The sequence below is a fragment of the Bos indicus genome, chromosome 25 (genome assembly GCF_029378745.1).
Source record: "Bos indicus isolate NIAB-ARS_2022 breed Sahiwal x Tharparkar chromosome 25, NIAB-ARS_B.indTharparkar_mat_pri_1.0, whole genome shotgun sequence".
Classification (NCBI taxonomy): Eukaryota; Metazoa; Chordata; class Mammalia; order Artiodactyla; family Bovidae; genus Bos; species Bos indicus.
This window is the reverse complement of record NC_091784.1, coordinates 19254433-19281776: the sequence shown is the minus strand read 5'-3', so window position 1 is coordinate 19281776 and position 27344 is coordinate 19254433. Positions and strand designations below refer to the sequence as shown.

The following is a 27344-nucleotide window of genomic DNA, read 5'->3' as shown; positions in this document are numbered from 1 at the left end:
TTAGGGTAATGTTGGCCTCATAAAATGAGCTTGGAATTATGCCTTCCTCTTCAATTTTTTGTAATAATATGAGAAAAGTAGGCTTTAACCCTTCTTTAAAGAGTTTATAAAATTCCCCTTGATGTCATCTACACCTGAACTTTTGTTTTTGGATTTTTATAAAATTACTGACTCAATTTTGTTATTAATAATCAGCCTAATCAGTTTTTCTATTTCATCATGATTTAATCTTGGAAAATTGAATGTTTCTAGGAATTTATACATTTCTTCTAGACTGTCTAATCTGTTGGCATATGATTATTTTAGCATTCTTTTATGATCCTTTGTATTTCTGTGGTGTCAGTTGTAATTTCTCCTCTTTCATTTCTAATATTATTTATTTGGGCTCTCTTTCTTTTTTTCTTAATAAGTCTGGCTAAAGATTTTTTGAGTTTGTTTATCTTTTCCAAGAATCAACTTGTAGTTTCATTGACCATTTCTATTGTGTTTTTAGTCTCTATTGCATTTATTACTATTCTAATCTTTCTTAGGAGAAGGCAATGGCACCCCACTCCAGTGTTCTTGCCTGGAGAATCCCATGGACAGAGGAGCCTGGTGGGCTGCTGTCTATGGGGTCACACAGAGTCAGACATGACTGAAGCGACTTAGCAGCAGCAGCAGCAGCAATCTTTCTTAATTCCTTCCTTCTACTGACTTTGGTCTTTGTTTCTTATTTTTCTATTCCTTCAAATGTATATTTACATTCCTTATTCAGCATTTTTATTTCTTGAAGCAGTCCAGTATCACTGTGAACTTCTTTTACTGTTTCTATTTTCATTTATCTCCAGGTTTTTTTGGTTCATTTAGATCTCTTCATTAACACATTGATTGTTTATAAGCATGTCATTTATTGTGGTTATTTTTTTCCCCCCAATATTTTCTGTAGTTGATATCTAGTTTCATACATTTATAGCCAACAAATATGCTTGATATGATTTCAATCTTCTTAAAAATAGTGGGTTTTTGTGTGTGTGTGTGTCTGTGTGGTCTATCATGTCCTTGAGAATGTTCCATGTGCACTTGAATATGTATTTTTCTAATTTTAGAAGGAATGTTTTATATATATATGTGTGTGTGTGTGTATACACACACACACACACACACACACAAAACAAGGTCCAATATGTCATTTAAAACCAGTATTTACTTACTTATTTTCTATATTACTATACACATTATTACTATATATAATGTGTATATATATATATATACACACACACAACAAGGTCTAATGTGTCATTTAAAACCAGTATTTACTTACTTATTTTCTGTATGAATGATCTACCCATTGATGTATGTTGGATATTAAAATCCCCACTATTATTGCATTGTTGTCTGTTTCTCCCTTATTGCTATTAATTTTTTTTATTTATTAATTACAATATTGTGATGGTTTTTGCCATACATCAACATGAGTTGGCCCTAGGCATACATGCATCCCTTCCCTTCTGAACATCCCTCCCCCTTCTTCCCCCCACCTCATTCCTCTAGATTGTCACAGGGCACCGGTTTTGGGCACCCTGTGTCATATACCAAACTCCCACTGGCTATCTATTTTACATACGGAAGTGTATATGCTTCAGTGCTATTCTCTCAAATCATCCCACCCTCTCCTTGTCCCACTGAGTCCAAAAGTCTGTTTATTATGTCTCAGTGTTCCCATGTTAGATGCATGAAGATTTATAAAGGTTACATCCTTTTGTTGGACTGACCTCTTTATCATCATTAATGCCCTTTCTTGTTCCTATTACAGTCTTGTTTTAAAGTCTATTTCATTTAACCTGAGTATTGTTATCCCAGTTTCCTTTTATTTTCCGTATACATAGAATATCTTTTTCTATACCTTCACTTTCAGTCTATGTGTATCTTTATATCTGAGAGGTGAGGTTCTCATAGTCAGTATATACATGGCTCTTATTTTTTGTTTTTGTTTTGTTTTTAATATCCTTCCAGCTACCCTATGTCTTTTGATTAGAGCATTTAGTCTATTTACATTTAAAGTAATTATTGATAGATATGTACTTATTGCAATTTTGCTAATTGTCTCTCAGTTGTTTAGTAATTTCTGTTTCCTTCTCTTGGTCTCTTCCTTGTGGTTTGATGGATTCCTTTAGTCTTCTGTTTGGATTCCTTTCTCTTTATTTTTGTATATCAATTGTAGGTTTTTTTGTTTGTGGTTACCATGAGATTCATCTGGATCAACCTGCATATTTAACCTTCTGTTTTAAGCTGACAGTTGGTTAAACTCAAAAGCGTTCTAAAAGCACTACATTTTTATCCCCCTCGCATACTTTATGTTTTTGATGTCATATTTTATATCTTTTTATTTTGTATATCCCTGAATTACTTACTGTAGTTATAGTTGATTGTACCACATTTTTGTCTTTTAAACTTCGTACTAGATTTTTAAGTGGCTGATACATTGCTTTTACTATATATTTGCCTTTACCAGCAATTTTTTCCTTTTATATATTTTCTTATTTCTAGTTGTGATCTTTCTTTTCTGTTTATAGAAAACCTTTTAACACTTTTATAAGGCCAGTTTAGTGGTAATAAACTCCTTTAGTTTTTGCTTCTCTGGAAAACTCTTTATCTCTCCTTTAATTTTTAGTGCCAACCTTGCCAGATAGAGTATGCTAGGTTGAGTTTTTCCCTTTCAGTACTTTAAATATATCTTGCCTATAAAGTTTCTTCTGAAGAATCCACTGATAGTCATGAGGTTTCCTTGTATGTGATTAGTTGTTTTTCTTTTACTGCCTTTTAGATTCTCTCTTTATGTTTGATTTTTGCCATTTTAATATGTCTTGCTATGGATCTCTTTGGATTCATTTTGTTTGGGACGCTCTGCTCTTCCTGTATCTGGATGTCTATTTCCTTCCCCAGGTTATGAAAACTTTCAGTCATTATCTCTTCACATAAGTTTTCTGTCCCTTTCTCTTTCTCTTCTTCTGGGACCCCTATAACACAAATGTTAGAATGCTTGAAGCTATCTCAGAGATCCCTTAAACTCTCATCATTTAAAAATTTTATTTCTCCTTTTTCATGTTCGAATTGAGGGATTTCTACTATTCCATCTTCCTGATTTTTCATTCATTCTTTTGTATTATCTACTTTGCTATAGATGATCTTTAGTATATTTTAAATTTCAGTTATTATATTCTTTGTTTCTGATTGGTTCTTTCTTATATTTTCTAAGTCTTTGTTGAAGTTCTCACTGAGGTTCTGCAATCTTTCCTAAGTTCAGTGAACATCTTCATGATGATTTCTTTGAACACTTTATCAGGTGAATAACTCATCTCTGTTTTATTTAAGTTTTTCTAGGGTTTTATTTTGTTCTTTCATCTGGGACATATTCCTGTCTCCTCATTTTGTTTGACTTTTGTTTCTGTGAATTAATCAAAAGACACACCTCTCTTTTTCTTTAAGGAGTGGCCTCATGTGGGAACATCTCTTGTGTGGACTACTTTCACCTGGCCCCTTTCACAGGTCCGCTGGAGCTATATTTGACCTAGGTCAGAAAAGTCACTGGGGAATGCTAAACCCAAGGGCACCTTGGTAAGGTGACTAGAGCTGCAGCAGAGCATGGTTAGGTATAGTTCCTGGGTCAAGGCTGCCTTGGCAAGTGGCTGGAGCTGGAACAAGCATGGGTTACAGGGAGTCATAGGAGCAGTGGTGCTTATCAGCACCTCTGACCCTGGAGAGGGCTCCAGCTATTTCCTGTCATTTTGGCTGGTGGCTCAGATGGTAAAGAATCCACCTGCAATAAAGGAGACTCAGGTTCAATCCCTGGATCAGGAAGATCCCCTGGAGAAGGGAATGGCTACCCACTCCAGTATTCTTGCCTGGAGAATTCCATGAACAGAGGAGCCTGGTGGGCTACATTCCATGGGGTCACTAAGAGTCAGACATGATTGAGATATTAACACTTTCACTTTTCACTAGGGTTAGCAAATGGGTTTCCTTCTTGTATGGTCTAGGAGGCCTTTAAACTATTTTCACTATGTCCCAGGGAGGATAAGTTTGCACTCGGACCCTTCAGCAATATTGCTTCCTACTGAAGATTGCTGTAATAGGGGTGGGATTCTCATGTATGCCATGTCTCCATCTCTCTTATCTATATCTATGTGGTCTGCCTATGTGCAGTAGTTATTCAATCCGTCCTGAAGTATTCTTCAAGAGGAATTGTTATATATGTAGGTATATATTTGGTGTGTCCCTGGGAGGATGTGAGCTCAAGATCTTCCTACACTGCTACCCCCTCTCTCTAGGGAATATTTAAAACATTACTTTAAGAGTAGTAAGGGTTAGAGAAGAAGGCAAGCAAAGGGATGCATAGACATTGTAAGCAGACAGGTCTGTGTTTGAACCTGATGCTGTCATTTACCAGCTACGTGACTTTGCAGAATATCACTGAATCTCTCCAAATCTTAGGTTTTTTCCACATAAAATGGGAAAAAATAATAGAACTTGAATTGAAAAGTGAGATTAATATATGTGTATCTTGCCATAGGGCCTGACACTTAGCAAGTACTTTATAAATAATTGATATTCTTATTAAAGCTGTTGTTATTATTACTAAGCATTCTTAAGAAGAAGAGTCATAGACTCTCAGAGACCCTTTGCTTTTTTCTTCAACTCACTTTAAACTTTAATCTGCTAGGAAGATTCACCTTCCATCTCTTAGTTATAGGTAAAGCCCTCATAGTCCTTACCCCTCTCCTGGATCCCTGGCTCTGGGATCCAGAAGTCTTAGGAACTGACTCTGTGGTTTATTCTTCAACAAAACTTCTTTGTTTTCCCCAAAGATAACCCTTAGGGTCTTAACTTTAAAATTATTTTATTATTGATACTAGGAAGAGTAGATAACAAAAAAATAGAAACAAAAGCCATGGGAGAAGGGCCACCCTTTTCAGGTGCCTGCACTATTCTCATAGCCATGATCTGAAATCTGTAGATGCCACGTTGAGATAAGACATAATAGTATTTGTGAAATGGCTTGCATGGACAGTGCTTTGCATGTGGCAAATGCTCAATAAATGGTGTTTCCCCTCCTCTGGTCATGATTTCCCCCAAATCTGAAGTTACTTGAGGGTGATTCTAATTTTCCAACCACACTCACAAGCCTCTCTGTATGGAGATTTTGTTCTAGGGGTGTGATGGGGTGTTATAGCCTTTTGTTTCCTAGATAAGATTCAGTTTTCTTCATGATTCTTGTCACTATCTATTTGTGGGAGAAAACTAAAAATTTCCTTCTCTCTTCCCTTTTTCCCCTTCTTCCTGTCTCCCATCATTTTTCTTTATCATTTTCTCTTACTATTGATATTTTATTGAGTTCTGTCTTTTCTTTTTCCCCCTTTCTACCTTCCCACCTTCTTTCTTTCCTTCATTTCTTCCTTTCTCCTCTTTCTTTTTTTCTTCTTCCCTCTAATTATTTCCATCTTTCCTCCTGGCCTCCATCTTATGTCCCTCCCTCCTTTTCTTATTTCTCAATTTCTTTTTATTGCTATTTTAATTTCTCTTTCTTCTTTCCCCACCTTTTTTTCTGTTTCCTTTCCTTTCCTCTCTTTCTAATTCCTCCTTTCTTTTTCTTTTTTCAATATCTAACATGGTAAGATTTTGAAATAATAACCAAGGAAAGACAAAAATCAGATCATGTTTTGTCATAAAGAATCTCATATCCCCAGAGGAAGGCAGATGACTCAAATGGATTTAAAGGGGAAGAAGGGCAGGATCTAAGGTAAAGCACGTTGCAGGTATCACTAGACTCCAACCTGCTCAGACTTTTTCCACTCCTTGTCTCGAAGCTTTGACCGCTGAATTTTCCCTGTGTTGGTCTTGGGCAGATCTAAGACGAACTCTATCTGTTGAGAAAAGATCAGTCCAAAGTGGGTTATTTGTGACCCCAATGGGTTGGATTTTTCAGAGGGATTGCTATAGAGTGAGAGGAAACTCTTGAGGCCAAACGTTCCAGGTGAGTGAGGACAGATCCTGGTAAGTCCCTTGGGAAACCCCTTGTGTGATACAAATCTTCAGAAAATGTTCTAGGATGAGGACAAGAGATTAAACATAAAGATTAATGAGCTGGTCTCTGACATTCTCTAGAAGAGTGAAGATGCAGCATGATGAATGCAACACGACACAGTAAACAGCCATCTGAGTTTTTACCTCAGACGCTCTGGGCTCCAGCCTTTCCTTTACCATGTGCCTGGCTTTGGTCAGGTCACTTAGTTTTTCTGAGACTCAGTATTCCCACTGAGCAGACTGAAGGATAACAACTTTGTTGAGTTGTTGTGATAAAAAAGTGCAATTACATAGACTAAATTCTTGCATGAGGTTATAGGGGAAGAAAATTTGCCAGCTCAAAATGTGCCTCTTGGGCGTGAGGATTAATTTAGGCTTATTATTTTTAAGAAATAGAAGACTCAGGATGCTTTTCTTGTTCCTTACTCCATAACTGCTTAAAATGTTTAAATAGTTTGTTCCTGAGATATCTCTGCAAAGAATATGGTCTAGGGTGTGGGGAAGATTCAACAGGGCCTAGACATCAATGTCCATCTGTGACCCATTGTATCTATACAGCTCAGAAAACATTTATTTACCAAATATTTGCTTTTCCATTTCCATTAGAATTGCCTAACACCCTTTTGAGGTTCCCTAAACCACTACTCCCAACATCATGTTTTGTCTTCAGCTGAATGTGGTATTTAAGGTTAGGGTTCTGACTCTTTTGGTGAGTTATTGAGTTTTCCTGAGTCTCTCCCAAGAATACATGACTAAATTTGTGTTTGATTTCTCCTATTAATCTGTCTCATACTGATTTAATACTTAGACCAGCAGGAAGAACCTAGAAAGGTAGAGGAAAATTTCTTCCTCTCCAACAGTGTAAACACTCAAAAATATTAGGTATGGCTATTAATGTAGAACAGATAGATAGATATCTAAGAGTTACAAGGTCTGGTTTTGAATTCCATCTCAATCATTTCCTATTTGTCTGTCCTTGAAAAAGCAAAATGGTTGTCTGAGGAGGGCTTACAAATAGCTGTGAATAGAAGAGAAGGCAAAGGAGAAAAGGAAAGACATAAGAGATAAGGCCATATGAGATAAGATGAAGATAAGAGATAGGAGATAAGAAAGCCTTCCTCAGTGATCAATGCAAAGAATAGAGGAAAACAATAGAATGGGAAAGTCGAGAGATCTCTTCAAGAAAATTAGAGATACCAAGGGAATATTTCATGCAAAGATGGGCACAAAAAAGGACAGAAATGATATGGAGCTAACAGAAGCAGAAGATATTAAGAAGAGGTGGCAAGACTACACAGGACTGTACAAAAAAGTTCTTCACAATCCAGATAATCATGATTGTATGATCACTCACCTCCTGGAATGTGAAGTCAAGTGGGCCTTTGAAGCATCACTATTAATAAAGCTAGTGGAGGTGATAGAACACCAGTTGAGCTATTTCAAATCCTAAAAGATGATGCTGTGAAGGTGCTGCACTCAATATGCCAGCAAATTTGAAAAACTCAGCAGTGGCCACAGGACTGGAAAAGGTCAGTTTTCATCCCAATGGCAATGCCAAAGAATGCTCAAGCTACTGCACAATTGCACTCATCTTACAGGCTAGTAAAGTAATGCTCAAAATTCTCCAAGCCAGGCTTCAACAGTACATGAACCGTGAACTTCCAGATGTTCAAGCTGGATTTAGAAAAGGCAGAGGAGCCAGAGATCAAATTGCCAACATCTGTTGGATCATCAAAAAAGCAAGAGAGTTCCAGAAAAACATCTACTTCTGCTTTATTGATTATGCCAAAGCTGTTGACTGTGTGGATTACAATAAACTGTGGAAAATTCTGAAAGAGATAGGAATACAAGACCATCTGACTTGCCTCCTGAGAAATCTGTATGCAGGTCAGGAGGCAACAGTAGACCCGGACATGGAACAACAGACTGGTTCCAAATAGGAAAAGGAGTACATCAAGGCTGTATATTGTCACTCTGTTTATTTAACTTATATGCAGAGCACATCATGAGAAATGCCAGGCTGGGTGAACAAAAAGCTGGAATCAGGATTGCCGGGAAAAATATCAATAACCTTAGATATGTAGGTGACATCACGATAATGGCAGAAAGAAAATAAGAACTAAAGAGCCTCTTGATGAAAGTGAAAGAGGCGAGTGAAAAAGTTGGCTTAAAACTCAACATTCAAAAAACAAAGATCATGGCATCCAATCCCATCACTTCATGGTAAATAGATGGGGAAACAATGGAAACTGTGAGAGACTTTATTTTCTTGGGCTCCAAAATCACTGGAGATGGTGACTGCAGCCATGAAATTAAAAGGTGCTTGCTCCTTAGAAGAAAAGTTATGACCAACCTATACAGCATATTCAAAAGCAGAGACATTACTTTGCCAACAAAGGTCCATCTAGTCAAAGCTGTGGTTTTTCCAGTAGTCATGTATGGATGTGAGAGTTGGACTATAAAGAAAACTGAGCAACGAAGAATTCATGCTTTTGAACTGTGGTGTTGGAGAAGACTCTTGAGAGTCCCTTGGACTGCAAAAAGATCAAACTATTCAACCCTAAAATAGATCATCCCTGAATATTCATTGGAAGGACTGATGCTGAAGCTGAAACTCCAACACTTTGGCCACCTGATGCGAAGAACTGACTCACTGGAAAAGACCCTGATTCTGGGAAAGATTGAAGGCTGGAGGAGAAGGGGATGACAGAGGATGAGATCATTGGATGGCATCACCAACTCTATGGACATGAGTTTGAGCAAGTTCCAGGAGCTGATGATGGACAGGAAGCCTGGCGTGCTGCAGTTCATGGGGTCTCAAAGGGTTGGACACGACTGAGAGACTGAACTGAACTGAACTGACCTCCCACTATATGGATCAGCTTGCCAGGGCTTTGGTCTAGGAGTTGAATGGTCTTGGGTTTAATGCAAAGAATAACAAAAGGGATTGGTGTTTAGTCTCTAAGTTGTGTCTAACTGTTTTGCAACCCCATGGACTGTAGCCCACCAGGCTCCTCTGTCCATGGAATTTCCCAGGCAAGGATACTGGAGTCGCTTGCCGTTTTCTTCTCCACGTGCTCTTTCTGACCCAGGGATGAACCCATCTCTTGCATTGGCGGGTGGATTCTTTACCACTGAGCCACCAGAGAAGCCCCAACAGCAGGGATACAGATAAAGAAAAAGTATCATAGAAGCTGGTATGGGAATCTTCCATAAAGTAAGACTGACTTTGTTGAAGGAGTTTGTTAAAATCACAATGGAATAGAGCAGGAGCTGGCAAACAATAGTCTTTGGGCAAAATTCAACCTTCCTCTGTTTTTGTAAATGAAGTTTTGTTTAAACACATCCCCACCCATTCATTGACAATCGTCTCTGGCTGCTTTCATAGTATCAGGGCAGAGTTGCAATAAAGACAGTATGACCTAAAATATTTAATGTTTGGCCACTTGGATGTAGATGGGGTAGAACGAAGTCTCAGGGGAGATCAGGGTTTAACGGTAAGAGGAAAACCACTCTGCATATCATGAAGAAGGAAGCAGAAAGATATAGTTACTGGAAGGAGGGAAGAAGTGGAAAAAGTCTACTGCCCAGGGCATTCTAGATGTGAAACTTGAAAAAGGAGACATATCTATTGAATAATATAGTGTTATACTGTGGGATAGTACCACCCCACCTGATCCTCCAAGATACTGTTACAATTCAAAATTTATATTATGATTGGATTTCTAATCTCCTTTTAAAAATACTTATGAAATGTTTACTAATGTGCTGGTCACTCTTCCAAATGCATTATGCCTTACAAATATTAATGTTAACTCATATTAACAACTGTGAAGGTGTAACGCCACTAGCCCACTTTACAGATAAGGAATTTGAAGCACAGAGTAATTGTTCAGAAATGTAATGGAGATGAATTTTGAATGGAACAGTCTGATTTCAGAGACTCGGCGTAATGCCTCACTATCAGTTTGAGGTTGAAATTCTGTGTGGTGGATTCTTTGATGTGCTACTCAGATCCCTTTGCCGGAATGAAAGACTTACTCCCCCACTGCCAAACCACCTTGGGGAGTGCAGCAGTAAAGGAGAGTTATCTCTTTCCAGGGCAGCCTGTATCCAAACCCAACCTACATGAGCATAGAGACCCTTCTCCCTGTCTTCCCCTGGGAAAAGTTGTCCTAGCTTCAGAACTCCTCATGGGGTTGGCTGAAGCCCTTATTAAGACTACATAACAGTGCATCTCACGGAGAAGGCGATGGCACCCCACTCTAGTACTCTTGCCTGGAAAATCCAATAGATGGAGGAGCCTGGTAGGCTGCAGTTCATGGGGTTGCTACGAGTCAGACACGACTGAGCGAATTCACTTTCATTTTTCACTTTCATGCATTGGAGAAGGAAATGGCAACCCACTCCAGTGTTCTTGCCTGGAGAATCCCAGGGATGGGGGAGCCTGGTGGGCTGCCGTCTATGGGGTCACACAGAGTCGGACAAGACTGAAGCGACTTAGCAGCTGCAGCAGCAACAGTGCATCTCCACATTCTGCCCTGGAGTTTGAGGATAAGTCTTTCTCTCAGGTTTGAGCTTCTACCCTCTTTGTGTTTTGAAGCTCCTCAGGTTTTATTCAGGTTCTACTTAAAGGTTTCATCCTTGCTAGTTAAGGCCTTGTTCTGTGTGTGGGTGCTCCATTGAAACTTTAGCCTGATACTAAAATCAGGCTGTCCCAGTTGGAACGTGCTAACCTTTGACATGATTCTCTTTGAAACCAGGACTGTTCCTCCTAGAACTGACTGGACTTGAGCCTAGTTCCTTGGGAACAGGGGTTAGTTAATCAGAATTGTACAGACTCAGCCTTTGACCCAATCCTTTTGGAATAGAGATTGTTCTATTGGAATTGCACTGAGCTGCTTTTGATGTACCTCCTCTGGGACCAGATAATTCAGTTCGGGGGCCAAACTGTTCCTTAAAACTGGCTGGCATTAGGCCTCCGGGCAATTAAGATTGCTTGAGTTGTTCCAACTGTTTGAAAATTATTCTTTCTTAGAGAAAAACCTCTGGGAAATAGAATTCCCAGTTATCTAAGTATTTCCACCTTGCCCCTCCCACACATCAAGGACCCTGGTCTAGTTTATGTTTGAAAACCACAGTCTTCATTCATGCCAATTTCTAACTATATAAATTGACTTGATCAAAGACAATTTAGAATATCAATGGTTATTATGGGGAACTTTTGAAAACCCCAAACTTATTTTTCTTTAAACCAAATTGGACAAATACAGCTTTAAAATTTCCAAAACTGAATGGAACATCTCTTTCAACTGGTGTTTTAAGACTTTCAAATGTTATCAGGAGTCTCAAATTGCCTCTTTGCAAAATCTGATTTTAAAATTAACTGAAGCAAGTAAACAAAGAAAGACAAAGTCCCCTTTGAAGCCTAAGGCTCTTCTTCCTTGGCTTTTTGCCTCAGTCTCAGTCTCTGGGACTGTCTTATTGCTCTAACACAGCCCCTCCTCCTCTGGCCCCACTTACAGCACCATCTTCCTCTTTCCCTTCTATGCCTCCCACACCTTCTCCATATCCTCAGTTCCTCCTTGCTAATTCTCTCACCAAACTTTCCTTTCCCCCTAAAATTCTCCCCACCCTATTTTCCTCTGAATAAATCAATATCTGCTCCTTCAAAATTAAGCCTTCTGAGGATCCAGAAGCTAAACCCTTAATTTTTTATATTCCTTGAACTAAAGCAGAACTATAAGCCATAGTCAAAGATTTTCCCAAAATAACCAAAGATCCTCACAAATTCGCTGAGTAATTTAATATAGTCACTCAAACTTAATGTGGTTTCTCCAACTTATATCAGCTCATCACTAAATGCCAAGCTCAGTATTGGATGAAAACTGTTAATAGGGAAAAGCTTGAATGATCTCTGGGTTGGGAAGATCCCCTGGAGAAGGGAGCTGCTACTCACTCCAGTATTCTGGCCTGGAGAATTCCATAGACAGTGGAGCCTGGCAGGCTAAAATCCATGGGGTTGCAAAGAGTTGGACATGACTGAGCGACTAACACTTCCAGTCCTAACTGACACAGGAGCCATACTCTCAGTGCTCAATCACACTACTATAAAGCGTCCCCTGTCTTGGAGTATTAAAAGGGATCTCTAATGAATGTCAAGAGATTATTCTCTCTGAATCCATTTCCTTTTGTTCAGGCTGGTTGAGAAATAACATACACTTTTCCCCTTAGTGCCTCTGCCCCTACCCATTTATTAGGCTGATACTTCTTAGAAAACTATCATGTCAGAATTTCTTTCTCAAAAAAGGGAACCAATAATTCTAGAATTTAACAGTAGTCATCAAAGCAGCCAACTATGTGAATGATTTATTTGCTCTGTGTCTCATGGTACTACAGCTAATTCTAGAAACACAGATCATCTCTCCCTGTTGCATTGGTTCCCAACTTCCTAATGAGCAAAATCTCCACCTGATATTGGCAAAATTCACAGTGCACCTCCCATCAAGATTCTAATAGATCCTTCAAATCCTCTTCTCAGAAGTAATCAATATCTAAAAGTAAAGAAGCTCTGCAAGACATAACGTCTGAATAGAAGATTAAAAGGTTCAAAGTCACATTATCCTTGGACTGCTGCTGCTGCTGCTGCTAAGTCACTTCAGTCGTGTCCAACTCTGCACCACCCCATAGATGGCAGCCCACCAGGCTTCCCTGGGATTCTCAGGGGATTCCCTGAGATTCTCCAGGCAAGAACACTAGAGTGGGTTGCCATTTCCTTCTCCATATACTTGGACTAACCCTTGCATATTTCTATTTTACCAGTGGAAAAACCTGAAAGTGGAGGGCAGAGATTTGTCCAGGACCTCTGAATAATAAACAATCATTATCCCAATACTTTATTGTCCTTAACCCTCATCACTACTAATATCCATTCCCACTGGAAGCAAATTCTTCAATATTTCTTCAATATTTATGCAGTCCATTCTTTAGTATTCTGGTTGATGAAGCCAGCCAACACCTTTTGCCTTACCTGGGAATAAAAGCAATTTACCTGGACCATAATGACTCAGGGTTTTACTTAGGATTTGTCACAAATCCTGAAGGCTGATGTGGATGATATCAAGTTCTCTAGATGTTCTGCTGTTGTGGTTTAACAGTCTTGTCCAACTTTTTGTGACCCCATGGACTGCAGCATGCCAGGCTCCTCTGTCCTGCAGTATCTCCCAGAGTTTGCACAAATTCATGTCCCTTGAGTTGGTGATGCTATCTAACCATTTCATCCTCTGCCATCCCCTTCTCCTCTCGCCTTCAATCTTTTCCAGAATCAAGATCTTTTCCAATGAGTTGGCTCTTCATGTCAAATGGCCAAAGTACTGGAGCAGTCCTTCCAATGAACATTCAGTCCCTCCAATGATATCATTTAGGATTGACTGGTTTGATCTCCTTGAAGTCCAAAGGAGTCTCAAGTCTTCTCCAGAATCACAATTTGAAAGCATCAGTTCTTCACCATGCAACCTTCCTTGGGCTTCCCTTGTGGCACAGATGGTAAAGAATCTTCCTGTCATGCAGGAAACCTGGGTTTGATTCCTGGGTTAAGAAGATCCTCTGGAGAAGGGAATGGCAACCCACTCCAGTATTCTTGCCTGGAGAATTCCACAGAGGAGCCTGACTGGTTACAGTCCATGGGGTTGCAAAGAGTCAGACACGATTGAGCAACTTGCACACACATAGCCTTCTTTACGGTCCAACTCTCACATCCATACATGACTAAGGGAAAAACCATAGCTTGGACTATATGGACCTTTGTCAGTAAAGTGATGTCTCTGCTTATTAATATGCTATCTAGGTTTGTCATGGGCTTCCTGGGTAGCTCAGCTGATAAAGAATTTGCCTGCAATACAGGAGACCTTGGTTCAATTCCTGGGTTTGGAAGTTCCCCTGGAGAATGGATAGGCTACCCACTTCAGTATTCTTGGGCTTCCCTGGTGGCTCAGCTGGTGAAGAATCCACCTGCAATAAAGGAGACCCTGGTTCAATTTCTGGATTGGGAAGATCCCCTGGGGGAGGGCATAACCACCCATTCTAGTATTCTCACCTGGTGGACAGAGGAGCCTGGCAGGCTACAGTCCATGAGGTCTCAAAGAGTTGAACACAACTGAGTGACTAAGCACAGCACAGGTTTGTCACAATTTTTCTTCCAAGGAGCAGTCATCTTTTAATTTCATGGCTGCAGTCACTGTCTGCAGTGATTTTGGAGCCTAAGAAAATTAAATCTGTCACTATTTCCACTATCCCCCATCTATTTGCCATTAGGTGATGGGACTGGATGCCATGATCTTACTTTTTTGACTGTTGAGTTTTAAGCCAGCTTTTTCACACTCCTCAAGAGACTCTTTAGTTCCTCTTCCCTTTCCACCATTAGAGGGGTATCGTCTGCATATCTTAATTTGTTGCTATTGTTCCTAGCAACCTTTATTCCAGCTTATGATTCATCCAGCCCAGGATTTCACATGATGTATTTTGCATATAAGTTAAATAAGCTGGGTGACAATATACAGCCTTGGCATACTCCTTCCCCAGTTTTGAACCAGTCTATTGTTCCATGTCCAGTACTAACTGTTTCTGCTTGACTAGCAAACAAGTTTCTCAGGAGACAGGTGAGGTGGTCTGGTACTCCCATCTCTTTAAGAATTTTTCACAGTTTGTTGTGATCCACACAAAGTCTTTAGCATAGTCAATGAAGCAGAAGTAGTGTTTTTCTGGAACTCCCTTGTTTTCTCCATGTTCCAACAAATGTTGGCAATTTAATCTCTGGTTCTTCTGCTTTTTCTAAACCCAGATTGTACATTTGAAAGCTCTTGGTTCACGTACTGTTGAAGCCTTGTCTGAAGGTTTTTGAGCATAAACTTGCTAGGATGTGAAATGAGAGCAATCGTACAGTAGTTTAAACATTCTTTGGCATTGCGCTTCTTTGGGACTGGAATGAAAACTGAACTTTTCCAGTCCTGTGGCCACTGCTGAGTTTTCCAAATTTGTTGGCATATTGAGTGCAGCACTTTTGCAGCATCATCTTTTAGAATTTTAAATAGTTCAGCTGAAGTTCCATCACCTCCACTAGCTTTGTTTGTAGTGATGCTTCCTAAGGCCCACCCGACTTCACATTCGAGGGTGACTGGCTCTAGGTGAGTGACCATCATTGTGGTTATCTGGGTCATTATGACCTTTTTAGTATAGTTCTGTGTATTCTTGTCACCTTTTCTTAATCTCCTCTGCTGCTTCTGTTAAGTCCCTACCATTTCTGTCCTTTATCATGGACATCCTTGCATGAAATGTTCCCTTGATCTCTCCAATTTTCTTGAAGAGATCTCTAGTCTTTCCCATTCTGTTTTCCTCTGTTTCTTTGCATTGTTCACTTAAGAAGGCTTTCTTATCTCTCCTTGTTATTCTCCCAAAGTCTGCATTCAATCTACATTTGTCTTTCCCTTCTCCCTTGCCTTTCACTTCTCTTCTTTCCTCAGCTATTTGTAAAGCCTCCTCAGACAACCACTGTGCCTTCCTGCATTTCAATTGCTTTGGGATGCTTTTGGTCACTGCCTCCTGTACAATGTAACAAGCCTCTGTCCATAGTTCTTCAGGCATTCTGTGTATGAGATCTAGTCCCCTGAATCTATTCATCACCTCCACTTAGAATCATAAGGGATTTGATTTAGGTCACACCTGAATGGCCTAAATGTTCCCTACTTTCTTCAATTTAAGCCTGAATTTTGCAATAAGGAGCTCATGATCTGAGTCACAGTCAGCTTCAGGTCTTGTTTTTTGATTGTATAGAGCTTCTCCACTTTTGGATGCAAAGAATATTATTAATCTGATTTCAGTATTGGACATTAGGTGATATCTTTGTGCAGATTTGGCTCATGTGTTGGAAATTGGTATTTTCCATGACCAACATGTTTTCATGCTAAAACCCTGTTAACCTTTTCCCTGCTTCATTTTGTTCTCCAAGGCCATACTTGGCTGTTACTCCAGGTATCTCACAACTTCCTACTTTTGCATTCCAACCCCCTATGATGAAAAGGACATCTTTTTTGGTATCATTTCTAGAAGGTGTTGTAGGTATTCATAGAACTGTTCAACTTCAGCTTCTTTGGCATAGAGGTTGGGACATAAACTTGGTTACTGTGACGTTGAATGGTTTGCTTTGGAAATGAAAGAAGATCATTCTGTTGTTTTTTGAGACTGCACCCAAGTGCTGCATTTCGGGCTCTTCTGTTGACTATGAGTGCTACCCCATTTCTTCTAAGGGATTTTTGCCCACAGTGATAGATATAATGTTCATCTGATTTAAATTCATTCATTCCCATCTATTTTATTTCACTCATTCATAAGATGTCAATGTTCAATCTTACTGACTCCTGATTGACCATGTCCAATTTACCTTGATTCATGGACATAACATTCCAGTTTCTTATGTAATATTATCCTTTAAAGCATCAGACTTAACTTTCACCACCAGACACATCCAGAGCTGAGCATCATTTCTTTTTTTTGGACCAGTCATTTCTTTCTTACTGGAGCTACTAGTAATTGCCCTCTCCTCTTCCCCAGTAGCACATTGGACACCTTCCAATCTGGGGGTGCTCATCTTCTGGTGTCATATCTTTCTGCCTTTTCATACTGTTCATGGGGTTCTCCAGGCAAGAATATTGGAGTGAGTTGCCATTTCCTCTTCCAGTGGGCCACGTTTTGTTAGAACACTTCATTATGACCCGCCCATCTTGGTGTCCCCACATGGCTCATAGCTTCATTGAGTTACATAAGCCCCTTCACCATGACATGGCTGTCATGGTCCAAAGAGTATTTCCCCAAACGATAATTTAGAAAACTTGCTACAGAAACCAAATAATTGGCCTCATAAAAGGAAAATAAGATCAAAAATTCAAGAATTATTGGTTTGATAAATAGTGATAGCTCTGATTTGAACTAAATAACAACTCAGTCCTACCAGAGCCTCTAAAGCTCTCATAATAGCTTCCCTTTCTGGTCCTTCAATTCTATTTTAATTGAGGTTTCTGTTTATTAAATTCATATGTTGGGAGGCGGTCCTGAGATGGCAGAGGAATAGGATGGGGAGACCACTTTCTTCCTGACAAATTCATCAAAAGAGCATTTGAACGCTGAGCAAATTCCACAAAACAACTTCTGAATGCTGGCAGAGGACATCAGGCACCCAGAAAGGCAGCCCATTGTCATCAAAAGGAGGTAGGACAAAATATAAAAGATAAAAAGAGAGACAGAAGGGGTAGGGATGGAGATCCGTCCCAGGAAAGGAGTCTTAAAAGAGATGTTTCCAAACACCAGGAAACACTCTTAATGGTGGCTCGGTGGGGAATCTTGGAATCTCAGAGGGCAACATAACCAGAAGGAAAAATAAATAAATAAATAATTTAAACCCACAGATTATATGCCTAACGGCAACTTCCAGCACTTGCAGCTGCCACCAGCAAGAGGGGGCTGAACAGGGAGGCGAGGGCTGCATTGCTTAGGGTAAGGACCGGACTGGAATGCCCTGAGGGCAATCTGAGGGAACTAACGTGAGATAGCAACTCAAACTGTGGGATAGCCAGAGAGAGAAAAAAATAAAAAAAGAGAGAGAGAACTATCCTGTGAAAAGCCCTAACCTGAGGCACTGCCAGGTCCGCTCACAGAACAAAGGACTGAACAAATACCAGAGGAGAGCTAGCAGATTGTGGACCGGCCCATCCCTGCTGGAGACAAGCAGGTGGGTGGTGGTGGGGCAGCCAGAGCTGGAAAAGGGCAATCACAACCCCAGAGAGGCATACTTTACCAAACTGCAAACAGGCTCCATTGCTAACCAAGAGTTCTTGGGATTCTGAATGGTTGACATCTGCCCGGAGGGTCACAGCCAGAGATCAGCTCCCCAGAAGAGACACATGGCACACCTGAGAAGGCACACCCATTGTACACCCAGAAAACCTAGCGGCTGGGATGGGGGAGGCGATAAGACCCACTGCCCACCTGGGGGTGACTGTGCTCAGCAAGCACCTGGTCACCTGAGCTGCTCGGACCTGGGAAGGATACAAAATGCAGGCCCAACTGAATCTAAGCCTTTGGGGAGTACTCGAGAACCTGAACCTGAGTGGCTTAGACCTGGGAAATGCACACAACCCAGGGCCTGCCTCAGACAGTTTCTGGCAGAGCAACCTGGAGCCTGAGCAGTGTAGACTGGGAAAGCACACATGCCGTGAGTGGGGGCAACAGTGCAGCTGAAACACTGGGAGCACTCCCCACACACGCCAATGATATTTGTTTGCAGTGTTCCTCCCTCCCCACAGCGTGACTGAAAAAGTGAGCCTAAATAAGTGACCACCTTCACCCCCGTGTGTCAGGGTGGAAATTAAACACTGAAGAGACCAGCAAACAGAAGAAGCTAAAATAAAGAGGGAACCACTTTGGAAGTGACAGGTGCAACAGATTAAAACCCTGTAGTTAGCACTGACTACATTAGAAGGGGCCTATAGATCTTGAGACGGAAAAGGCAATGGCACCCCACTCCAGTACTCTTGCCTGGAAAATCCCATGGATGGAGGAGCCTGGTAGGCTGCAGTCCATGGGGTTGCTAAGAGTTGGACACGACTGAGCGTCTTCACTTTCACTTTTCATTTTCATGCATTGGAGAAGGAAATGGCAATCCACTCAGGTGTTCTTGCCTGGAGAATCCCAGGGACGGAGGAGCCTGGTGGGCTGCCATCTATGGGGTTGCACAGAGTTGAACATGACTGAAGCGACTTAGCAGCAGCAGCAGCAGCAGCATAAATCTTGAGAAGTATAAGCCAGATTAAGGAACTATCTGAAACTGAACTGACCCCACAATGTCCACAACAGCTCCAGAGAAATTCCTATATATATTTTTGCTACTGTCATTTTTTAAATTAAAATTTAAAAAAAATTTTTAAGTCCTCTATTACTCCTTTAATTTTCATTTTTATAATCTACCATTACCTTGCAAAAAAAGACCCTAATTTTTAAAGAAAACTTCATATATATATATATATATATATTTTATAATGTTTGTGACTTTGTTTTGTTTTTTTAATATTGTATTTTTGAGAGTCTAACCTCTACTCTAGATTTTTAATCTTTGCCTTTTGGCATTTGTTATCAATTTTGTACCTTTAAGAACCCAGTCTTCAGTACCCATTTTTACTTGGGAGTGTGATTACTGGCTTGATTGCTCTCTCCATGGGTCGCCTCCACCTCCTTCCTCCCCCTTCTCTTCTCTACCCAACTCTGTGAATCTCTTTGTGTGTTCCAGAATGTGGAAACACTTAGGGAACTGATTACTGGCTGGATCTGTCTCTCTCCTTTTGATTCCCCCTTTTTCTCCTCCTGGTCACCTCTATCTCCCTTCTCCCTCTTCTCTTCTCCATGTAACTCTGAATCTCTCCAGTGTCCCTCACTGTGGAGAAACTTTTCATCATTAACCTAGATGTTTTATCATCGGTGCTGTATAGATGGAGAAGTCTTGAGGCTACTGTAAGAATAAGACTGAAATCCAGAGGCAGGAGGCTTAAGTTCAAAACCTGAGACCACCAGAGAACTTCTGACTCCAGGGAACATTAATTGATAAGAGCTCATCCAAAAGCCTCCATACTTACACTGAAACCAAGCACCATCCAACAGCCAACAAGTTCCAGAGCAAGACATACCACACAAATTCACCAGCAACCCAGGAGCATAGACCTGAGCCTCAATATACAGGCTGCCCAAAGTCACACCAAATCCACTGACATGTCAAAACTCACTACTGGACACTTCATTGCACTCCAGAGAGAAGAAATCCAGCTCCACCCACCAGAACACCGACACAAGCTTCCCTAACCAGGAAACCTTGACAAGCCACCTGTTCAACCCCACCCACAATGAGGAACCTCCACAATAAAGAGGAACCACAAACTGCCAGAATATGGAAAGCCCCCCACCCCCAAACACAGCAATATAAACAAGATGAAAAGGCAGAGAAATACTCAGCAGGTAAAGGAACAGGATAAATGCCCACCAAACCAAACAAAAGAGGAAGAGATAGGGAATCTACCTGAAAAAGAATTCAGAATAATGGTAGTGAAAATGATCCAAAATCTTGAAAACAAAAATGGAGTTACAGATAAATAGCCTGGAGACAAGGATTGAGAAGATGCAAGAAATGTTTAACAAGGACCTAGAAGGAATAAAAAAGAGTCAATATATAATGAATAATGCAATAAATGAGATAAAAAACACTCTGGAGGGAACCAACAGTAGAATAACAGAGGCAGATAGGATAAGTGAGGTAGAAGATAGAATGGTAGAAATAAATGAGCAGAGAGGAAAAAATAAAAAAGAATTAAAAGAAATGAGGATCACCTCAGAGGCCTCTGGGACAATGTTAAATGCCTCAACATTCGAATCATAGGAGTCCCAGAAGAAGAAGACACAAAGAAAGACCATGAGAAAATACTTGAGGAGATAATAGTTGAAAACTTCCCTCAAATGGGGAAGGAAACAATCACCCAAGTCCAAGAAACCCAGAGACTCCCAAACAGGATAAACCCAAGGCAAAACACCCCAAAACACATATTAATCAAATTAACAAAGATCAAACACAAATAACAAATATTAAAAGCAGCAAGAGAAAAACAACAAATAACACACAAGGGGATTCCCATAAGGATAACAGCTGATCTTTCAATAGAATCTCTTCAGGCCAGAAGGGAATGGCAGGACATACTTAAAGTGATGAAAGATAAAAACCTACAATCCAGATTATTGTACCCATCAAGGATTTCATTCAAATATGAAGGAGAAATCAAAAGCTTTACAGACAAGCAAAAGCTGAGAGAATTCAACACCATCAAACCAGCTCTCCAACAAATGCTAAAGGATCTTCTCTAGACAGGAAAGGGTATACAAACTCAAACCCAAAACAAAAAAGCAAACAGCAATGGGATCATACTTATCAGTAATTACCTTAAATGTAAATGGGTTGAATGCCCCAACTAAAACACAAAGACTGGCTGAATGGATACAAAAACAAGACCCCTACATATGTTGCCTACAAGAGACCCACCTTGAAACAAAGGGCACATACAGACTGAAAGTGAAGGACTGGAAAAAGATATTCCATGCAAATAGAGACCAAAAAAAAGCAGGAGCAGCAATATTCATATCAGATAAAATAGACTTTAAAATAAAGGCTGTGAAAAGAGACAAAGAAGGACACTACCTAATGATCAAAGGATCAATCCAAGAAGAAGATATAACAATTATAAATATATATACACCCAACATAGGAGCACCATGATATGTAAGGCAAATGCTTACAAGTATGAAAGGGGAAATTAACAACAACACAATAATAGTGGGAGACTTTCATACCCCACTCACACCTTTGGATATATCAACTAAACAGAAAATTAACAAGGAAACACAAACTTTAAATGATACAATAGACCAGTTAGACCTAACTGATATCTATAGGACATTTCAGAGAAGGAAATAGCAACCCACTCCCGTATTCTTGCCTAGAGAATCCTGTGGACAGAGGAGCCTGGTAGGCTGCTGTCCATAGGGTCGCATAGAGTTGGACACAACTGAAGCGACTTAGCGTGCAAGCATGCATTGGAGAAGCAAATGGCAACCCAGTCCAGTATTCTTACTTGGAGAATCCCAGGGATGGTGGAACTTGGTGGGCTGCTGCCTATGTGGTCACACAGTCAGACACGACTAAAGTGACTTAGCAGCAGCAGCAGCATAGGACATTTCACTCCAAAACAATAAATTTCACCTCTTTCTCAAGTGCACATGAAACCTTCTCCAGGATAGATCACATCCTGGGCCATAAATCTAGCCTTGGTAAATTCAAAAACATTGAAATCATTCCAAGCATCTTTTCTGACCACAGTGCAGTAAGAATAGATGTCAATTACAGGAGAAAAACTATTAAAAATTTCAACATATGGAGGCTGAACAACAAGCTGCTGAATAACCAACAAATCACAGAAGAAATCAAAAAAGAAATCAAAATATGCATAGAAATGAATGAAAATGAAAACACAACAACCCAAAACCTATGGGACACTGTAAAAGTGACGCTAAAGGAAAGGTTCATAGCAATACAGGCTTACCTCAAGAAACAAGAAAAAAGTCAAATAAATAACCTAACTCTACACCTAAAGCAATTAGAAAAGGAAGAAATGAAGAACCCCAGGGTTAGTTCAGTTCAGTTCATTCGCTCAGTCGTGTCCAACTCTTTGCAACTTCACAAACCACAATACTCAAGGCATCCCTGTCCATCACCAACTCCCAGAGTCCACCCAAACCCATGTCCATTGTATCAGTGATGCCATCCAACCATCTCATCCTCTGTCGTCCCTTTCTCCTCCTGCCCTCAATCTTTCCCATCATCGGGGTCTTTTAAAATGAGTCAGCTCTCTACATCAAGTGGCCAAAGTATTGGAGTTTCAGCTTCAACATCAGTCCCTCCAATGAACACCCAGGAATGATTTCCTTTTGGATGGACTGGTTGGATTAGTAGAAGGAAAGAAATCTTAAAATTAGTGCAGAAATAAATGCAAAAGAAACAAAAGAGACCATAGCAAAAATCAACAAAGCTAAAAGCTGGTTCCTTGAGAAGATAAATAAAATTGACAAACCATTAGCCAGACTCATCAAGAAACAGAGAAGAATGAAATCAACAAAATTAGAAATGAAAATTGGGAGATCACAACAGACAACACAGAAATACATAGGATCATAAGAGACTACTATCAGCAACTATATGCCAATAAAATGCACAACTTGGAAGAAATGGACAAATTCTTAGAAAAGTACAACTTTCCAAAACTGAATGAAGACGAAATAGAAAATCATAACAGACACATCACAAGCACAGAAATTGAAACTGTAATCAGAAATCTTCCAGCAAACAAAAGCCCAGGACCAAACAGCTTCACAGCTGAATTCCACCAAAATTTTAGAGAAGGGCTAACACCTATCCTACTCAAACTCTTACAGGAAATTGCAGAGGAAGATAAACTTCCAAACTCAGTCTATGAGGCCACCATCACCCTAATACCAAAACCAGACAAAGATGCTACAAAAATAGAAAACTACAGGCCAATATCACTGATGAACATAGATGCAAAAATCCTTAACAAAATTCTAGCAAACAGAATCCAACAACATTTTAAAAAGATCATACATCATGTCCAAGTGGGCTTTATCCCAGGGATGCAAGGATTCTTCAATATCCACAAATCAATCAACACAGTACACCACACTAACAAATTGAAAGATAAAAACCATATGATTATCTCAATTGATGCAGAGAAAGCCTTTGACAAAATTCAATATCCATTTATGATTAAAAACAACAATAACAACAACAACAACCCGGAAAGCAGGAATAGAAGGAACTTACCTCAACATAATAAAAGCTATATATGACAAAACCACAGCAAACATTATCCTCAATGGTGAAAAATTGAAAGCATTTCCCCTAAAGCCAGGAATAAGACAAGGGTGCCCACTCTCACTACTACTATTCAACATAGTTTTGGAAGTTTTGGCCACAGCAATCAGAGCAGAAAAAGAAATAAAAGGAATCCAGATTGGAAAAGAAGAAGTAAAACTTTCACTGTTTGCAGATGACATGATCCTCTACATAGAAAACCCTAAAGACTCCACCAGAAAATTACTAGAGCTAATCAATGAATATAGTAAAGTTGCAGGATATAAAATTAACACACAGAAATCCCTTCCATTTATACACTAACAATGAGAAAACAGAAAGAGAAGTTAAGGAAACAATCCCATTCACCATTGCAATGAAAAGAATAAAATACTTAGGAATATATCTACCTAAAGAAACAAAATACCTATATATAGAAACTATAAAACACTGGTGAAAGAAAACAGGACACAAATAGATGGAGAAATATATCATGTTCATGGATTGGAAGAATCAATATAATGAAAATGAGTATACTACCCAAAGAAATCTATAGATTCAATACAATCCCTATCAAGCTACCAGCAGTATTTTTCACAGAACTAGAAAAATAATTTCAAAATTTGTATGGAAATACAAAAAACCTTGAATAGCCAAAGCAATCTTGAGAAAGAAGAATGGAACTGGAGAAATCAACCTGCCTGACTTCAGGCTCTACTACAAAGTTACAGTCATCAAGACAGTATGGTACTGGCACAAAGACAGAAATATAGATCAATGGAACAAAGTAGAAAGCCCAGAGATAAATCCACGCACCTATGGACACCTTATCTACGACAAAGGAGGCAAGAATATACAATGGAGAAAAGACTATCTCTTTAACAAGTGGTGCTGGGAAAACTGGTCAAGCACTTGTAAAAGAATGAAACTAAAATACTTTCTAACACCATACACAAAAATAAACTCAAAATGGATTAAAGATATAAACATAAGACCAGAAACTATAAAACTCCTAGAGGAAAACATAGGCAAAACACTCTCCGACATACACCACAGCAGGATCCTCTCTGACCCACCTCCCAGAATATTGGAAGTAAAAGCAAAAATAAACAAGTGGGACCTAATTAAACTTAAAAGCTTTTGCACAACAAAGGAAACTATAAGCCAGGTGAAAAGACAGACTTCAGAATGGGAGAAAATAATAGCAAATGAAGCAACTGACAAAGAATTAATCTCAAAAATATACAAGCAATTCCTGCAGCTCAATTCTAGAAAAATAAACGACCCAATCAAAAAATGGGCCAAAGAACTAAACAGACATTTCTCCAAAGAAGACATACAGATGGCTAACAACACATGAAAAGATGCTCAACCTCACTTATTATCAGAGAAATGCAAATCAAAACCACAGTGAGGTACCATTTCATGCCAGTCAGAATGGCTGCTATCTAAAAGTATACAAACAATAAATGCTGGATAGGGTGTGGAGATCTTCTTACACTGTTGGTGGGAATGCAAACTAGTACAGCCACTATGGAGAACAGTGTGGAGATTCCTTAAAAAACTGGAAATGGAACTGTCATACGACCTAGCAATCCCACTGCTGGACATACACACAGAGGAAACCAGAATTGAAAGAGAACATGTACCCCAATGCTCATCGCAGCACTGTTTATAATAGCCAGGACATGGAAGCAACCTAGATGTCCATCAGCAGACAATGGATAAGAAAGCTGTGGTACATATACACAATGGAGTATTACTCAGCCATTAAAAAGAATACATTTGAATCAGTTCTAATGAGGTAGATGAAACTGGAGCCTATTATACAGAGTGAAGTAAGTCAGAAAGAAAAACATCAATACAGTATACTAACACATATATATGGAGTTTAGAAAGATGGTAAGAATAACCCTATATGTGAGACAGCAAAAGAGACACAGATGTATAGAACAGTCTTTTAAACTCTGTGAGAGAGGGAGAGGGTGGGATGATTTGGGAGAATGGCATTGAAACATGTATATTATCATATGTGTAATGGATCGCCAGTTCAGGTTCAATGCATGGGACAGGGTGCTCGGGGCTGGTGCACTGGGATGACCCAGAGGGATGGGATGGGGAGGGAGGTGGGAGGGGGTTTCAGGATGGGGAACACATGTACACCCATGGCTGATTCATGGCAACATATGGCAAAACCACTACAATATTGTAAAGTAATTAGCCTCCAATTGAAATGAATAAATTTATAAAAATAAATAAATCCATATGTTATCAAGTTCATAGAAACTGAGGCTCATTTGAAATGATATGTCATCATCAAATATTTGGTGACAATCTTCTACCAGACCTGGTCCAAATATCTTGGGAAAGCTTTCTTATCAGATTGTCACAACTCAGCCAATGAAAAGACACTATACTTTGAACTTTCAGTTTCTCCCCTGGATACTCTGTTTACTATAGCCTTGCCAACTTCCCTTTCTTCTCTTCAAAAGAGACCTCCTTTCCTTACACATGGCTTGCCATAGTTCAAGACTCTGAATTTCAATCTTTGCTGCTGTCAAATAAACCCATTTTTGCTGGACAGTCTGGGGTAAAAAATGGGAAAAAGTAGAGATCTCTTCAAGAAAACCAGAGATGCCAAGGGAACATTTCTTGCCAGGGTTGACAAAATAAAGGACAGAAACAATATGGACCTAACAGAAGCAGAAGATATTAAGAAGAGGTGGCAAGAATACACAGAAGAACTATACAATAAAGATCTTCATGACCCAGATAGCCATGATGGTGTGATCACTCACCTAGAGCCAGAAATCCTGGAGTGTGAAGTCAAGTGGCCTTAGGAAGCATTAGTACAAACAAAGCTAGTCGAGGTGATGGAATTCTAGCCGAGCTATTTCAAATCTTAAAAGATGATGCTGTGAAAAGGCTGCACTCAATATTCCAGCAAATCAACACCTCAGCAGTAGCCACAGGACTGGAAAAGATCAGTTTTCATTTCAATCCCAAAGAAGGGCAATGCCAAGAAATGGTCAAACTATCACATGATTGCTCTTATTTCTCATGCCAGGAGGGTAATGCTCAAAAGCCTTCAAGCTAGGCTTCAGCAGTACGTGAGCTGAGATGTTCCAGACGTATAAGTTAAGTTTAGTAAGGGCAGAAGAACCAGAGGTCAAATTGGCAACATCTGTTGGATCATAGAAAAAGCAAGAGAATTCTGGAAAAAATCTACTTCTGCTTCATTAACTACACTAAAGACTTCGACTGTGTAGATCACAACAAACTCGAAAATCCTTAAAGAAACAGGAATACCAGACCACCCAACCTGCCTCCTGAGAAACCTGAATGTGGGTCAAGAAGCAACAGTTAGAACTGGACATGGAACAATGGACTGGTTCAAAATTGGGAAAGGAGTATGACAAGGCTGTGTATTGTCACCCTGTTTATTTCACTTATATGCAAAGTACATCATGTGAAATGCTGAGCTGGATGAAGCTCAAGCTGGAATCAAGATTGCCAGGAGAAATATCAATAATCTCAGATATGCAGATGACACCACCATAATGGCAGAAAGCAAAGAGGAACTAAGAGCCTCTTGATGAAGGTGGAAGAGGAGAGTGAAAAAGCTGGCTTAAAACTCAACATTCAAAAAGCAAAGATCATGGTATCTGGTCCCATCACTTCAGGGCAAATAGATGGAGGTAAAATGGAAACAGTAAGAGACTTTATTTACTTGGGCTCCAAAATCACTGCAGGTGGGGACCGCAGCCATGAAATTAAA

At 39.8% G+C, this 27344-nt stretch overlaps 1 protein-coding gene across 5 annotated transcripts in view; it reads right to left on the bottom strand.

The window, feature by feature from the left end:
- Window positions 1-4859: 4859 nt before the first annotated feature.
- LOC109578666 (acyl-CoA synthetase medium chain family member 2B) overlaps window positions 4860-27344 on the bottom strand; it is a 48855-nt gene continuing 26370 nt past the window's right edge. For 2 of the 5 annotated variants that reach the window (XM_070779754.1, XM_070779756.1), the window contains one exon: window positions 12941-14070. In XM_070779754.1, coding sequence (XP_070635855.1) covers window positions 13912-14070 — 159 coding nt within the window. In that variant the 3' untranslated portion in view covers window positions 12941-13911. Of the gene's footprint in view, window positions 5901-12940; window positions 14071-17925; window positions 18021-27344 lie in introns of those variants that run through there. The other 3 variants (XM_070779755.1, XM_019988080.2, XM_070779757.1) reach the window with 3 other exon arrangements.